Genomic DNA, 15,728 nt, shown 5'->3' with positions numbered 1-15,728 from the left:
GTATCTTTTTTATGCTCTCACACTTTCAAAAAGGAAAAGCAACCAGCTCACCGGGAACTAGTTAAATACACGTTTTGACTGCTGAGAACTTACTCTCCTCCTTAATTCCAGAGCGGCTCCTTACGTTGATCCTGAATGATAACCTGAAAAGTCTGTATTGACTGGATATGTGACGGTAATCCAGTCTCTCAGTAGCTCCTTTGCTTTTTCTCAAGCTTTTCACTTGGACTTGGGGGCAGCGGAATTCCTCTTCTTCAGTTCTCCTAGACAGTGCTGCAGATGTTCTGTCCTGCATTTGAAGGAGGAGGAAGGGAACGTGCCCCTGCCAGCCCCTTCGGCCCACCTGTCCCCGTCTATCCTGTGTGTATTTTTAATAGTTTTTTCTTGTAGTTGACATCTAATCTTATTGCACTGTGATCAGAAAAGATGCTTGAGATGATTTCAATTTTTTGAATTTACCAAGGTTAAACTTATGGAGAAGGTTCTGTGTGCACTTGAGAAAAAGATGAAATTTATTGTTTTAGGGTGAAATGTACTATAGATATCAATTAGGTCTAACTGGTCCATTGTATCATTTAAAGTTTGTGTTTCCTTGCTAATTTTCTGTTTAGTTGATCTATCCATAGGTGTGAGTGGGGTATTAAAGTCTCCCACTATTATTGCATTATCATTAATTTCCCCTTTCATACTTGTTAGCATTTGCCTTACATATTGTGGTGCTCCTATGGTGGGTACATATATATTTATGATTGTTATATCTTCTTGGATTGATCCTTTTATCGTTATGTAGTATTCTTCTTTGTCTCTTTTCATGGCCTTTATTTCAAAGTCTATTTTATCTGCCATGAGTATTGCTACTCCTGCTTTCTTTTGGTCTCCATTTGCATGAAATATCTTTTTCCAGCTCTTCACTTTCAGTCTGTATGAGTCCCTAGGTTCGAGGTGAATCTCTTGTAGACAGCATATATAGGGTTCTTGTTTTTGTATCCATTCTACTTCTTAAACATCCTCTTGTGATTTGTTTCCCAAGAACCAGAAAAGAGCACTTATTCCCCTAAATGCAAAGCAAGTGACAGATACTCTGCAGGTGAATCTAATACTTCATTAACATTTTAATAAGAAAAGAGATAAGAAATTAATAAAGAATAAGATGAAGTAATAAAAAATATACTTTTTTTAAAATCATGAACTGACTTTGTCATATAACCATTAATGTTCTAGGAAAACAAAAATGCTGCCTACACCAATTTGTTGTTTGGTGAATTTTTTCTTCTTGTGCATATCTTTTAAGTTACTCAGTTTGTAAATGAATCTTTTTATTTAAGGCATAAAATCCTTCCTAATAAGGAAGTTAGGAAGCAAACATCAGCTCTTATAATTAATTTACTCTGTCAATGTCCAACTTTATCCCAAAATGTTTCTGGTGATTTTGGTTCATTAAGAAATTATGTACTACTTTTAGTATGGCAGTCTAGAAAATAACATACTTAAAAGTACATAATATATAATTTTAGATTTAAAACGGTACTGACACCAAGAAAAATTAGAGCTTGGTCTCAGCTTGGATATCTTGTCTAGTTTACTGAATCTTATTTATTTCATTGGTATCAGAGACAATATTATCTCAACTGTTTTCTTGAAAGTGAGGAATATGTCAGTCATGTAGATATGAATTCAGGGATTGATTTATGTATTAAAAATTCTTAATATGAATGGAATGCCTTACCATACATTCTATTATGGTTTGTTAAATGTCAATGTTTTTCACTCTTAAAGAATAAATAAGCAACAAAATCTCAGAAACTATGAAAGGCTTGGTTCAACATTTCATGCCAATTATTACTGTGTTTATTTTTATTTGGGGGGGGCAGAGTGGTTTCTGATGTATTTTGCTATCACTTTTTGTTCAAGATAATAGAAGATGCGAAAATAGTTATTGTTATAGGACACTTGGGTCTAAAAGACGTTTATAATTTTCACACGCATCCTATAAAGCAGTTTCCATAACTAAATTTAATTAAAAGTCTAATCATAAGACACTGCAGTAAATTTAGGCACTTGAAGAGTTATGTGTAAACATGTGCCTGAGACCCAGTACATTTCATTCTGAGCACAGCTGTCATTTATACGGTATAGGTAGCAGCATTGTAAACACATCCCGCAAACAGCATCAAGATAGTGTTTTGCATAATCATATGTCTATATTGTTCCTTGGCTTTAATTGCTTTTTCACAAGTCTAATTGTCTGGAAAATTCACTTTGAGAATATTTCTGTTCTTTCTTACAAAATTGCATTTGGACATGTAGTTGTTATCACTGTTGTTGTTCAGTCACTAAGTCATGTCCTACTCTTTGTGACCCCATGAACTACAGCACAACAAGCTCCTATGTCCTTCACTACCTCCCGGAGTTTGTGCAAATTCATGTCCATTGAATTTGTGATGCCATCTAACCATCTCATCCTCTGCTGCCCGCTTCTATTGCCTTCAATCTTTCCCAGCATCAGGGGATTCTATTAGAAATAGCTCATGCAGTATTGAAAACATTAGAGGCCTATCAAACATGCATTCTTTACCAGCTGAGCCACCGGGAAAGCTCCAGTGCGGGAGACCCAGGTCCAATCCCTGGGTCGGGAAGATCCCCTGGAGAAGGGAAATGGCAACCCACTCCAATATTCTTGCCTGGAGAATCCCATGGACAGAGGAGCCTGGTGGGCTTACAGTCCATGGGGTCACAAGAGCCAGACATGACTTAGCGACTAAACCACCACCACTAAACATGCATTAAGACTGTCAAAACTGCTCCTGTGCAAACTTTTAAAGAAAGCGCAATGTGGATTGTGGTTTGGCTGTGCTGGGCTATATAGAAATTAGGGGAAAGATCTGGTCTGTAGATCTAGGATAATTTTAAATTATTTTTGACCAACTTTCAAGATCTCTGTGAGACACAGACTCAGAAAATGATTCCACTTAACTGGACATTTTTCTCTGAGTTTGAGGTCAAGCTGTGGTAAATGTGCCTGGAGTATGAGTCACAAGTTTTTTGATGACATGACCGACAGGCTCAGGGACAGAATCAAAACATCTCAAATGCTCCTTTTCTTTTAGGACCACAGTGGGATATCCCATTTATTTTTGTGGATAACATGAGGAAATAGCAGTCAAGAGAATTCCAGCCCTCCAAAGAAAAGAGAGCAGTAGCACTTCAAAGTCTGCCCCGTGTGTGAGGCTGGACCCCAGCACTCCTTAGCTGGAGCCAGGGAAGCAGCTTCAGGGTTTAGGGAACCAGACCAGCCACCTGCAGGGGGTGGGGGGCAGAACCCTGCAGGCACCTCTCATAGGTGCAAGATCCTGATACAAGCAATTGTAGTCACCTTGCTTCATGGAACTACGCCAGTGCCGCAATAAAAGGGTTCATTCACATTTAGTTACCTTTGCAGATGTGCCATGAAGGGTTTCATGAAGCACAGACTTCCTCTTAGCCCTTCAGTCTCAGTATAGACCACAGACACACCTGATCATGCCATGTACCTTCCAGTGCAGGATCACTCACCAGGCATCTGCGCTTAGTTCAAACACAGACAGCAAATCATGTCCTTGGATTTCTTCCTTGTCTCCCAGTAATCCCACTTGACACTACAAAAATGGATCATCAGAAAGGGAACTGGCCAATGAAAATGAAAGTGTAGGAAGAACTGAAAAGTGATTAATTCTGGAAGTGAAATTCTAATCACAAATGAATTTTATGGGGTTTAGGAGAAATAGTTAATTGAGGTGTGGGAGATTGGCATGGCTGCTGTTCCAAAGACAAATGCCTCACAGAAACCCTTCAGGCACACCTTCAGGATAACTATTATCATTTCCTCCAAGCCTCTTTACTCCTGATCTTTGTTAATGCTTGTCTTCCTCCAAATGGTGGAGGTTTTTATTTTCAATAATATTTTCTGCTCATCCTTATTTTTCACTCCCCAATCTCCAGTATTCTCCCCACTGAAAAAAAAAAAAAAACAGGTATTAATTTATTGATATATCTGTTCATAATAGGCTCTGAGAAAAAAACAATGAGCTGCACGTGAGCCAAAAACTTGTCAGCTCTCCCGTTGTTTGTGTCTTTTCTATCCGTGATGCCCGGTTCCCACTTCATGGGCTGTTACTCTGCTCTTACTCTAACCTTCTCCCTGCCCAGTCTCCCAAATCCACCCTTCACCCCCTCCTGCTCTCAGGCTGCTGCTGCTGCTGCTAAGTCGCTTCAGTCGTGTCCGACTCTATGCAACCCCATAGACGGCAGCTCACCAGGCTCCCCTGTCCCTGGGATTCTCCAGGCAAGAACACTGGAGTGGGTTGCCATTTTCTTCTCCAATGCATGAAAGTGAAAAGTGAAAGTGAAGTCGCTCAGTCGTGTCCGACTCTTAGCGACCCCATGGACTGCAGCCTACCAGGCTCCTCCGTCCATGGGATTTTCCAGGCAAGAGTACTGGAGTGGGCTGTCATTGCCTTCTCCGTGCTCTCAGGCATGCCTTGGCTAATCGGCAGGTGTAAGCTCCTTAGACAGACAAAAACACCCTCTGGACTTGGTGTCTGGTCCCCTACGGGTTTGGCCCGATGACTCACGTGCACGTTATGCTCAGCACAGATGAAGTGTGCGGGAGTCTCTGATTCCAGCTTTGTCATCACGGCTCGCTTTCCACCTGTGCTCCTTGCAGTTTCTGACTGTTGCCCCACCTCTAGATTCTTCCCATCCTTGGGGACCAAGTTAAAAGGTCAACCAGAATTTTATTTTTATCATCTCATCTAAAAATAATCTGCTTTCTTCTCTGGACTCAGTGTCTGTCCCACCACCCCTTCCTTCTGAAGTAGGGCTGTCACTACACAGCAAAACATCCAGGCCAGCCTCTTAGTATCAGGGCTCCTCCCTCCCTTCCATACCTGTGTGGCTGCACATCTCGGTAATTCCATGTCTGGAGCCCCCTTGTCCAGACCCCCATGATTCACTGGGCCTGTTATCCGACCATCCTGCCTGGCTTTCTTCCAACCACTGCTCCCACACTTAAGGAACCTGTTTTATTTTTTTAATTATGATATTAGTTTTATATGGTTGAAAAATAAACGTATAGACATCTTCAAAAGCATTTTAAAAAGGCATGCATTTCCCCCATATTGGACGTCATTGTTACCATGTTGACATATGTCTTATATGAACATTTAAAAAATTTATTTATTCTGTATTAGAGTATAGCCAATTAACAAAATGTGACAGTTTCATGTAAACAGCGAAGGGACTCAGCCATGCATATCAGTTTAGTTCAGCTCAGTTGCTCAGTTGTTTCTGACTCTTTGTGACCATGCATATACATGTATCCATTTTCCCCCAAACTCCCCTCCAATCCACCCTGCCTTACATGAACCTTTACATAAGCTACAGTATGGGTGACCACAATTAAATATTATTTCTCTTGCTGGTTGTTTACAAAATTTCTAATTTTCATCATTTCTAGTTTTCAATATTACATGTAATTATATGGCAAATAGCATCACAAGTAAAGCTTTGCTTCTATTGATAATTAACACCTTGGAATAAATTCTTAGAAACATTCTTTCTGGGTCAAATGATTGAATCATGTGTCTTAATACAAATAGCTCTAGCAAACAAAGCTGATCATATTACTTGCCAACTTTAAAAATATACATACTTTGCTCATTATGTGCAGAATAAACTCAAGTTCAGCTTCATGATATTCAAAGTTATTTATTTTCTCAATTTTTGAAATATTAGAAAACTGTGGCAGGAAGATAAAAAGCCTGGAAAGTAGTTTGCTATAATCCTAGATGCAAAAGATAACATCAGTTTAAAATTTGGTGTATAGTTGTGTAACTTCTTAAAGGAAACATATATATATATATATATGTTTAATTGTTTAAACAATTAATTAATGTCTACTTGTTTAATTATTTTTAAAAAATAGTATCATACCTTAATATTATTCTGAAGATTTTCTTCAGTCAATAAACATGGTCAAAGTTTTATATCCTTACTTGTAATTCCACCTCATTCTATTTAGTCATGGAAGAAGATTCCATTGCCTGAATGCACCATAATTTATTTAAACTGTACCCTATTGGGATATTCAGATTGTTTTCAGCTTTTCACTGATATCAGCCATGCTAACATCTTCCCAGTATATCACCTCGAGGGTACTTCCTATGATGAATTTCTAAAGCTATACTTGCTGTTTATGCACATTTAAATCTTTATGGCCATTACCAAATTGCTTTTAAAAAGAGAAGATATGGCCTCCAATAGCATATGAAAAAGGTGGAGTCTCCACATTCTCATGGAAACAGAATGAAGTGTCATTATCTTGGCCAATCTGGTAGAAAAGAAAATCTTTACATCATTTTACTTGTTGTAACTTTTGCATTTTCACACTCCTCGTGTGTTCATGAATGTATTTGTTTAGTCACTTTCTGTCTCATCCTCTTATTGGATTATCATTGCTATTTCTCTCTGCCTGACAAGACCCTTCCCAGGCAACTTGAACAGAATAAACATACCTGACACTTTGTTCATCCGGTGCTCTGTCCACATGTATTAAAGCTTGTGACACTGTGCATTGCAAAGTGTATTTTCTCTCTCTTTTCTTATTTTTTAAATTGTGAAAATATGATAACACCTTTACAGGAGACTTGGAAAGTTACAAACAGTTCCACTATATATTACAATTATTTTTAAGTAGATAAATTAAGATCTTTAGTTGGAGTTTCATTACCAAAGTCTCAAAAATTAATGGAATGAATAGACAGAAAAGTAGAAAGATACAGTAGACCAGGAAAGCACAATGAACAAATTCAACATAACTAAGATTTACACAATTTTCACACAATAGCAGGATACAAATTCTGTTCAAGTTCCCATACACTATAAACCAGGAGACACTGTAACACATACAGGGACATAAAACAAGATGCAAAAATTTCCTGGTCTAAAGGCGTTGAAATCATAGAGTCTGTTCTCTTTATCTCTGTGGAATTATGTTAGAAATCAATATCAAAAGATATGTGAAAATCACCCACATATTTTCAAGTGCAATATGACATTTACTAGGAGAGATCCTTGACTTAACCATGAAAGCCTCAATAAAACAACGAGGGTGATCGCAGAGAATAAAGCATTTAAATGAGAAATTAATATCAAATATAGTTTTTGAAAAATCCAAGTGCTTGAAAATTAAATGTTCAGCAAAGTGTATTTTTTTCTTGAATGATTGTGTCTGAAATAAATAGTAGTTTCTTTAGGATGGTACTTTTTAAAATCAGGTTTTAAACTTTCCCTACCTAGTAGTATAATGTCTGCATATTGACTTTCATTATTTTTTAATGAAAAATGACCATTTCTTTATCTATATTAAAATGTTGTTATATCATTGTTGGACTTCCCTGGTGGCTCAGTAATAAAGAATCTGCCTGCCAGTACAGGAGACAGGGGTTCAATCCCTGGGTCAGGAACATGCCCTGGAGAAGGAAATGGCAGCCCACTCCAGTATTCTTGCCTGGAGAACTCCATGGACAGAGAAGCCTGATGGGCTACAGTCCATGGGGTCGCAAAGAGTCAGACATGACTGAGTTACTAAACAAGAACCACAATATCATTTGTGAATTTGCATGGTATTTCCCAAATGGCAAAACTTACAGCCCCAGGGTGGATCTTCATGTGTTTGTCTATGTCTTCTCATTAGCATGGATCGTAGGCACATAAGATTATCCCAATCACAACTGAACGGCTTATTTATCAAAACTCCCAGTGGAGCCAGCAATCAGATCAGAGCCCAGGGTGTGCTCTTTGAGCTCCATTCAGGCTCCATTCATTCTTAAGGATAATGGCTATCTTAACTTCAGAGGCGTTTTTGCCTTACTTTGAACTTTATGAAAATCGAGTTCTCCAGTGTGTCTTGATTTCCTCCACCGTACTTCCCATTGGTACAGGAAAATTATTCCATTGCATTAGTAGACCATGATTTATTCATTCATTCTGTGTGTTAATGGTGTTGTGTTGAGTGTGCTTTCGTGTATTGTGCGGTGATTGTGTGTGTGCTTTTCTCTGGGGCATGCACTGCACTCAGCTGTTGTAGGTGCTGCCAGATGATCTCCTGATGTGGCCACACCTCCGCACTCCCATCACAGTGTGGGTCCCTCCCAGGTACTTCTGCTTTCACTGTGCTTGGCCTTGATGGTCTTTCGTTTTAGTCATTCTAGCAGGTACATAGTTGTTTTAATTTGCTTTTCCCTGATGATTGATCATGGCCATCACTTTTTTATATTTATTGGTCTCTTGAGTATCCTCTTCTATGAATTTTCAGTTGAAGTCTTTTGTCCATCTCTTTTCATATGGGTATACCTGTCTTTTACTTATTGATTTGTATACAGTTTTTATACATCTGAATGCAACCTTTTGTTGGCTCTATATTCAGCAGCTATATTCTTACACTCTGGTCTATCTTTCTGGTTTCATAATGATGTCTTTTGTTAAAGACAAGTTTTCCATTTCAATGAATCAAATTCATTTTGGCTTATTTTTCTTTCATGGCTAGTGTGTTTATCTGTATTCAAATTGAGTTATATCAATTTTTATCTTAACGTTTTTGTGTCCAATTTAAGAAATCTTGCCTCTCCAAAATTATAAAAACATTATCTTAGGATTTTTGAAGAAGACTTATTTTATCTTCCACATTTACATGTCTTCATTCCATCTGGAATTAATTTTTGTGTATTATGAAGAAGACTCAAGGAATTTTTTTTGTCCACAGTGCAGTTCAATTGACCATTTGTTGATAAGCCAGTGTTTCTCCTTTAACTGCAGTGCAATCTTTTTCATGAACCAGATAGTTATATATATAAAACTGTCAACCTGGAATCTATATTCAAACTGCCTATCATCCCTTTACAAGAGTTCCAGTTTTGCAAGTTATTTTGGCTATTCCTTGCAGCTTGTGAGATCTTATTTTCCTGACCAAGGGCTGAACCCTGGCTATGGCAGTGAAAGCCTGGTGTCCTAACCACTAGACCACCAGGGAATGCCTATGTAATTACTGTGAACACACAAAATACTATTTGATGTATATTCACCAGGCATATATGACTCTTAGGAGAAACTAGTATCCAGCTAGGAACATAGTTTAATACAAACAAAGTAAATACATTATTTGGAGACACTGGAAATTGCACAGCACACCTCTTATAATTCTTTATGACTCATAAATCAAACAGGTAACACATCAGTAAGGTTACAGAGGATTTGAACCATGCAATTACTGAACTTACTTAAAGGAGTTATACAGCCTTCAAGTAGAATTTGCACATTCTGTTCAAGTAAATATGAAATATGTACAGATATGATCACAAACTAGAAGAAAGCTAATCAATAAAAATCAATAAAACAGAAAATCACTTTCTTCTATACTCCACATCCTGATCAAAATGTAATATAAATAGAGAAGTATAGTAAGAAAGTAACAAAATGCATTCTCCATCTTGAAAATAAAAGACACATGATTAACAGATTAATGTGAAATTTACAGCCCTAAATGCAAGTATTAGAAAAAGAAGATCACTTGAAGATCAGTAAGTTAAGCTTCCAGATAAGGGAATTTCGAACATAGTATCAAAATAAATTCAAAAAAGTAGAGTGGAAAAGCAGCAAACATAGTAAAATAATTTAATGGAAAAAACAATGTAGAGAATTACCAAAACCACAAACTGATTCTTGAAAAAAGTATCATTGAGTAGAAAAATAACAGACATATTCAGATAAATACAGGAAACCTAAATAACCAATATTAGAAATGGAATAGAAATACACTCCTACAATAGAAATTATTTTTACAACATTGAAGAAAATAATAGATTATATTATGTCAATATATTGGAAAAATCTTCCAGGCAAAAGAAAAAACTAGAAAAATGAGCTGATCCGCTTAATAAGACTAAAATAACCTTCATATCAAAAACAAGAGCCAGAAATAAAGAGCTGAACTCTAAAATTACTCCTATTTATATAGTAAGAAAAATGACCTGTCTGATCATCTAAACAGGTTTAGAAAAAGTAGTTTAATAGAATTGAATGCATTTTCATGATCAACAGCATAACTAGATAAAAACCTTCCTGGCATAGTGAGCAGCAGGGAATTTTTCTTAAAATGATAAGAGTATGTAATAAAATCTTTCCACAAGAATACAATACCATACACAAACAGTACTAAGAGACGCAGCATGCATCACAGCAGTGGCCAATCTGATGTGATGGGATCATTCAGTCTCGAGCCTCTTCTTCCCTCTCCCTAAGACCTATGATGGTCTCGTCTAGTCCCATGGTTAAAGCCATTTATTTGCTGAACACACAGGTTTACTCTTTCCTTCCAGATTTCCCTGCAAAGCTCCAGATTGGCATGAGCAGCCGGCTGCTCACTGTCCAGCGGGCATCCTGAATTCACAGGCCCAAACCAGAACGTCTGGTCTTCCCACGCCACGACCCCTGTACCTGCACCCTCCCCCGCTCAGCTGTGACTTCCCCATGGTTCTGGTTCCTTATGCACAAACCCTCAAGTGACCTCGCATCCTCTCTTCACCCCACAGGCCTCCCACAGCCGTGTTTCCCACCATCACACTGTGCCCAGAATCTGCCAGCCGCTCAATGTTCCCCGGCCCACTCCTCTAAGCAGCACACATCTGATTCTCGGTTCTGCCTTTCCCTAGAGAGCTTGTTGTCAACACAAGCACAGAGTAGAATTTTTTTTTTTCTAAATCACAGGTGGGGAGACTGCTTCACCACAAACACCACCCTGGTGGATCACCCAGGGTGAGAGCCAGAACCCGCAGAATAAGCTTCCAGGCCCTGGGCCTCACCCTTTCATACCCCCATCCACCACCCACATATTTCTCTGGCCTTAGTGCCTCTTCCACAGGCCCTTTCTCTTCTCATTACACTGCCTGCCTGCATGGTCTCAAACGCTGAAGGTGTGCCCTCTGTATTGGGCTTTTGCTGGATTCTCTCTGCCCTCTCATCAAATGTGGGGCTTCCCTGGTGGCTCAGATAGTAAAGAATCTGCCTGCAATGCAGGAGGCTGGGTTTGATCCCTAGTTCAGGAATATTCTCATCAAATATAACAAACCTCTCATCTCCTTCAAGTCTCTACTCAAGGCTCTCCTCACCAATATGGGTTATCAGCCATCTCATTTAATTCTTAAATACATGGGTTATCCAGCCATGTCATTTGATTCCTAAGTCTCCTCCCCACCCTTCAATCCTGTCAAGGCTGATGCTGCTTATTCTGCTCTGCTTTTGTTTTTTCTTTTCTCAGTGACATTTACCACCTACGAACATGAGACTTTCTTATTTTTTTACAGTTTCTGGGTTTTTTTGCTCATCTCTTGCCATTACCAACTGTGCAAGCTCCATGAAGGCAGGGTTTTTCCTTTAGTTCACTGATATATCCAAAATTCCTAGAAGAGTGCCTGATAATAGTCGGTGCTCAAGAGTCGGTGCCCTTGAATTGTTGAACTGAAGGGTATACTGAAGGGGGTTTGGCTTAGACTCACAATAGTATGTTCAACCTCACAAATATTCAGGGAGATGTCATTTAAACAAGAGACCTTCCCATGACCGTCAGATTTTCTCTTTTTACAACTATTACAGGCTGATGTCATCAGGTATAAAGACGTGACAACACGGAGCCCTTTGTAGTTTATTGTGAGACTGTACGTAGCCATAGTCACAGGGAGAACAACTTTGCCATTTCTCTTTCTGAGCCTAGAGAGATCCAAGGATGAGCACCATTTATCACCATAAAATATAGAGAGTGACTATCTCAGTCTCAGTAGAGACCTAGACACGTGAAGCATTTATTCTGCTTCTGAAGTAAGTTACCAAAGTCTACATCTCTAGTTTAGAAGAATTTCACCTAATACTCAATGTAAAAAGCAACTTGAGAGAATTCCCTGGCAGTCCAGTGGTAAAGACTCTGCACTTTCACTGCTGACGGCCCAGGTTTGATCCCTGGTCAGGGAACTAAGATTCCACGAGCTATGCAGAGTGATCACATACAGAAACAAACAAAGCTACACATAAAAGCTAAAAAAAAAAAAAGCAACTTGAACATGAGACAAGCACATACATGCCAAAATTACATCTATTATGTAATTATTGTTAAACAGACAAAATAGTACTATATATTTTTGGAGATATGTATACACATATATGCATATGAAAATCATGAAAATATAAATGAGAAGAAACCATCGTGATTTTAGGAGGTGGGAGTGAGAGGAAAAACAATGAGTAAGTGGAGAGGAGGGAGAGTAAGACTGTGTTATTAGCATAGATTAAAAAAAAAAAAACATCTGAAGCAAATAGGGCAAAATGTTAAAATGATGTGGGTATCCAAGTGTCTACTATATTCTGTGCTTTCCTCTATATTAAAGATATTTTAAATTGAACATTTAAAAATATACTACATGCTTTATACTTTATTTAGGGTTAGCTATCTTCCCTGAGTATATAATATGCACAAAGTAAGTAAGTAGTATTTGTGCACAATTTTTTGTATAATACTTATTGTGATTTTATCTTTCTTAAAATTTCATGCAATTAGCAGTAAGTGAAAGAGGATAAAAGCATTCAGGAAATATGGATTTTTGTTTATATTAAACTCTTTCATCCATTTGATTTGCCATAGATAGAACTACACCTCTGTCGCTTCCTCTGACATAAAGATTTTTTAAGTTACTCTGAAAAAATATCTGTAAATCTGATAGAAGTATGATAAAATATTAGGAAAAAAAGGAGTTTATACTACACAATTCCACTTTTGTGTTGGTATCTCAAATCATGTATTTTTTCCTGAAAATAGACTGTATAAAAGCAGACATACCGGAAACTGAGATCGCTCAGATACAGGTAGACAGTGACCTCCTGGTGTGACCATCTCTGCCAGCGGCTCTCCTGGTGTGCATGCTGCCACCTCGTGGGGCGTTTCGGGAACGACACTGGTACCACAGGCATCACAATCTTCCATTAGCTTAGAACAAAGTTGTGTCAAACCCATCTTTGGTCAGCATGCCCAAAAGACCTTTGAGTCGTGAAAAGAGCTGACGGTCTCCGAAGACCTGGTTTCATCCCTGAGCACCCAGTGCAGCCAACAGCTGCGTGTCCTCACTGTGTCCATCTCGGACAGAAGCAGCGGGCTCGGCTGTTTGCTGGTGGGCCGCGTGAGCCCGCCGGCTGAGGCTCCAGGCTCACCCAGAACCGGCAGACAGGGACCGGCGCGCCGGGGTGGGGCTGGGGAGGGGGAACGGGCTGGGGCGCCCCTGAGTCCTGCACCGGGCGCCCTCGCGGCCGGCCCCTTTTCAGCGGTGTTCTCCTTGCAGCCTGCACTTCATCGTGTTTGACACGGAGCTGGCCCACGACATCCTGCGGGTGTGGGACGGCCCGGCGGACAGCGCCATCCTGCTGAAGGAGTGGAGCGGCTCGGCGCTGCCCGAGGACATCCACAGCACCTTCAACTCCCTCACCCTGCAGTTCGACAGCGACTTCTTCATCAGCAAGTCCGGCTTCTCCGTGCAGTTCTCAAGTAGGTGAACGGCCCCTCCTCCCTCCGCGGTCCTCTCCTCCTGGGGTTGCCAGGGCAACAGGGCCCATTCCTGTCTAAAGGTTCCCCCTACTCCCGACAGGATGGACCTTTTGTTGAGCAAAATATAAAAATTTGAAAACCCCTATCAAGAGAACGGTTTGTCTTAGGAAATTCTCTCCACTCTCAGATGGTGATAGACAGATGCTGTCTTTGGTGGTGGTGGTTTAGTCGCTATGTTGTGTCCAACTCTTGCGACCCCATGGACTGTAGCCTACCAGGTTCCTCTGTCCATGGGATTCTCCAGGCAAGAATATTTGAGTGGGTTGTCATGCCCTCCTCCAGGGAATCTTCCCAACCCAGGAATCGAACCCAGGTCTCCTATATTGCAAGCACATTCCTTACCAACTGAGCTACAAGGGAAGGCCATGCTCTCTTTAGTTATGTGGAAAGAAAATACTTTAAAGATTTGAGTTAACCAGTAAGTATCTGAACTTGGGCCCCAGACATGTGTGAGTCTGTACCAGAAGGTGAGGTTTATCTTGGGTGCCCCCTCCCCACACCTGACATCTAGCCCAGGCTCCTTCACCCCCGTGGGCGCTGCCACGAAGTCTGGATGTTGGCAGTCTGCTTCAGCTGTCTGCTCTCAGCTCCCCTGCCATTCTCCCTGCTTAGGGCTGAGGTGTCAAGCAGCTTCTGTAGGACAGTCACCTCCGAGGATTTAGTAGCTTCATGTTTGCAGCTTTAAATGCTCACCTCCTGAAGACGGTCCCCGCCTTCACTGTCCAGCACATTTTTAAGGAATCATTTCCAGACGGAAGGGGTGGGGATATTTTGTGGCAGTGGAGTCTGTGAATACCCTTCAAACCGCACCATGTAGAAGTGTGGTATAATGTGGTAGCTCCCAGGCCAGCTGTCATCGTAAACCAACCGGAATTTTCACATAAACACATTCTGGGTCGATTCATCTCTTGGCAGGTCACTTGTGAGCCACATTTAAGATTTATATTAGAACATGGATTGAGGTCAGTTTTATGTTTTAAGGGGTTGGTAATGAAATTGAGGTTAAAGTCTGCACAATTTCTTACCTCGGGTTCGCTGTGCTTCAAGGCAGTAATTTGTGAACACGTGTTCATGGAATAGAATCTCTATGTGGTAAAAATTTCACTGCTTTATGGCAAAAATATCAAGGTAAGTTTGCTCCAGTTATCCTGGATTGGGGAAAAAAATGTTTTTGTTCCAAGATTATATAATTTTTGCTCTTTTTCTTTGTCTGCTGTCTTCAGAAACGGTGGTGAGAGTACACGGCAGGTGTGGTGTACTGTCCTTATTTGACAACAAAACCTTCGGTACCGTTATGAGGTTATGTTTTCCCCTCCTACCCATTATGTACTCTCCTGGCTGCGTTTTTGCTTTTTTCCTTTTATAATAGACTTTTTCAGTGCAGTTTTAGGTTCACAGCGCATGTGAGAGGAAGGTGCAGAGATTTCCCACGTAGACTCTGCCTCGGCCTATACACGGCCTCCCCTATTATCTACATCCCCACCAGATGGTACGTGTGTTACAGCTGATAAACCCATACTAACACGTCATCACTCCAAGGCCATGGTTTACATGGTGTTCACTCTTGTGTTGCACATTCTATGAGTCTGGACAAGTGTGTAATAATATGTATCCATCATTACCGTCTCATATAAAGCAGTTTCACTGCCCTAAAAATCCTCTGCGCTTTTCCCATTCATTCCTCCCCCATCCTAAATAACCCCTGCCAAACAGTGATAGTTTGTCTTTCTCCATAATTTTGCCTTTTCTAGTACCAGGTAGTTGGAATCATATAGTATGTAGCTTTTTCACATTGGCTTCTTTCAGTTAATAGTGTGCATTTAAAGTCCCTCTACCACCCTTATGGCAGAAAGTGAAGAACTAAAGAGCCTCTTGATGAAAGTGAAAGAGGAGAGTGAAAGAGTTGGCTTGAAGCTCAACATTCAGAAAACTAAGATCGTGGCATCTGGTCCCATCACTTCATGGCAAATAGATGGGGAAACAGTGGAAACAGTGTCAGACTTTATTTTGGGGCTCCAAAATCACTGCAGATGGTGACTGCAGCCATGAA

The 15,728-nt window shown here is 40.1% G+C and overlaps 1 protein-coding gene across 1 annotated transcript in view; it reads left to right on the top strand.

The window, feature by feature from the left end:
- LOC104985211 (CUB and sushi domain-containing protein 1) overlaps positions 1 to 15,728 on the top strand; it is a 559,353-nt gene that overhangs the window by 180,845 nt on the left and 362,780 nt on the right. The window contains exon 16 of the mRNA XM_010835275.1: positions 13,416 to 13,618. Within this exon, the coding sequence (XP_010833577.1) occupies positions 13,416 to 13,618 (203 nt within the window). The remainder of the gene's footprint in view (positions 1 to 13,415; positions 13,619 to 15,728) is intronic.

The sequence above is a fragment of the Bison bison genome, unplaced genomic scaffold (genome assembly GCF_000754665.1).
Source record: "Bison bison bison isolate TAMUID 2011002044 unplaced genomic scaffold, Bison_UMD1.0 scf7180017864040, whole genome shotgun sequence".
In the NCBI taxonomy this organism is placed as follows: Eukaryota; Metazoa; Chordata; class Mammalia; order Artiodactyla; family Bovidae; genus Bison; species Bison bison.
This window is presented reverse-complemented; position numbering and strand designations above follow the sequence as displayed.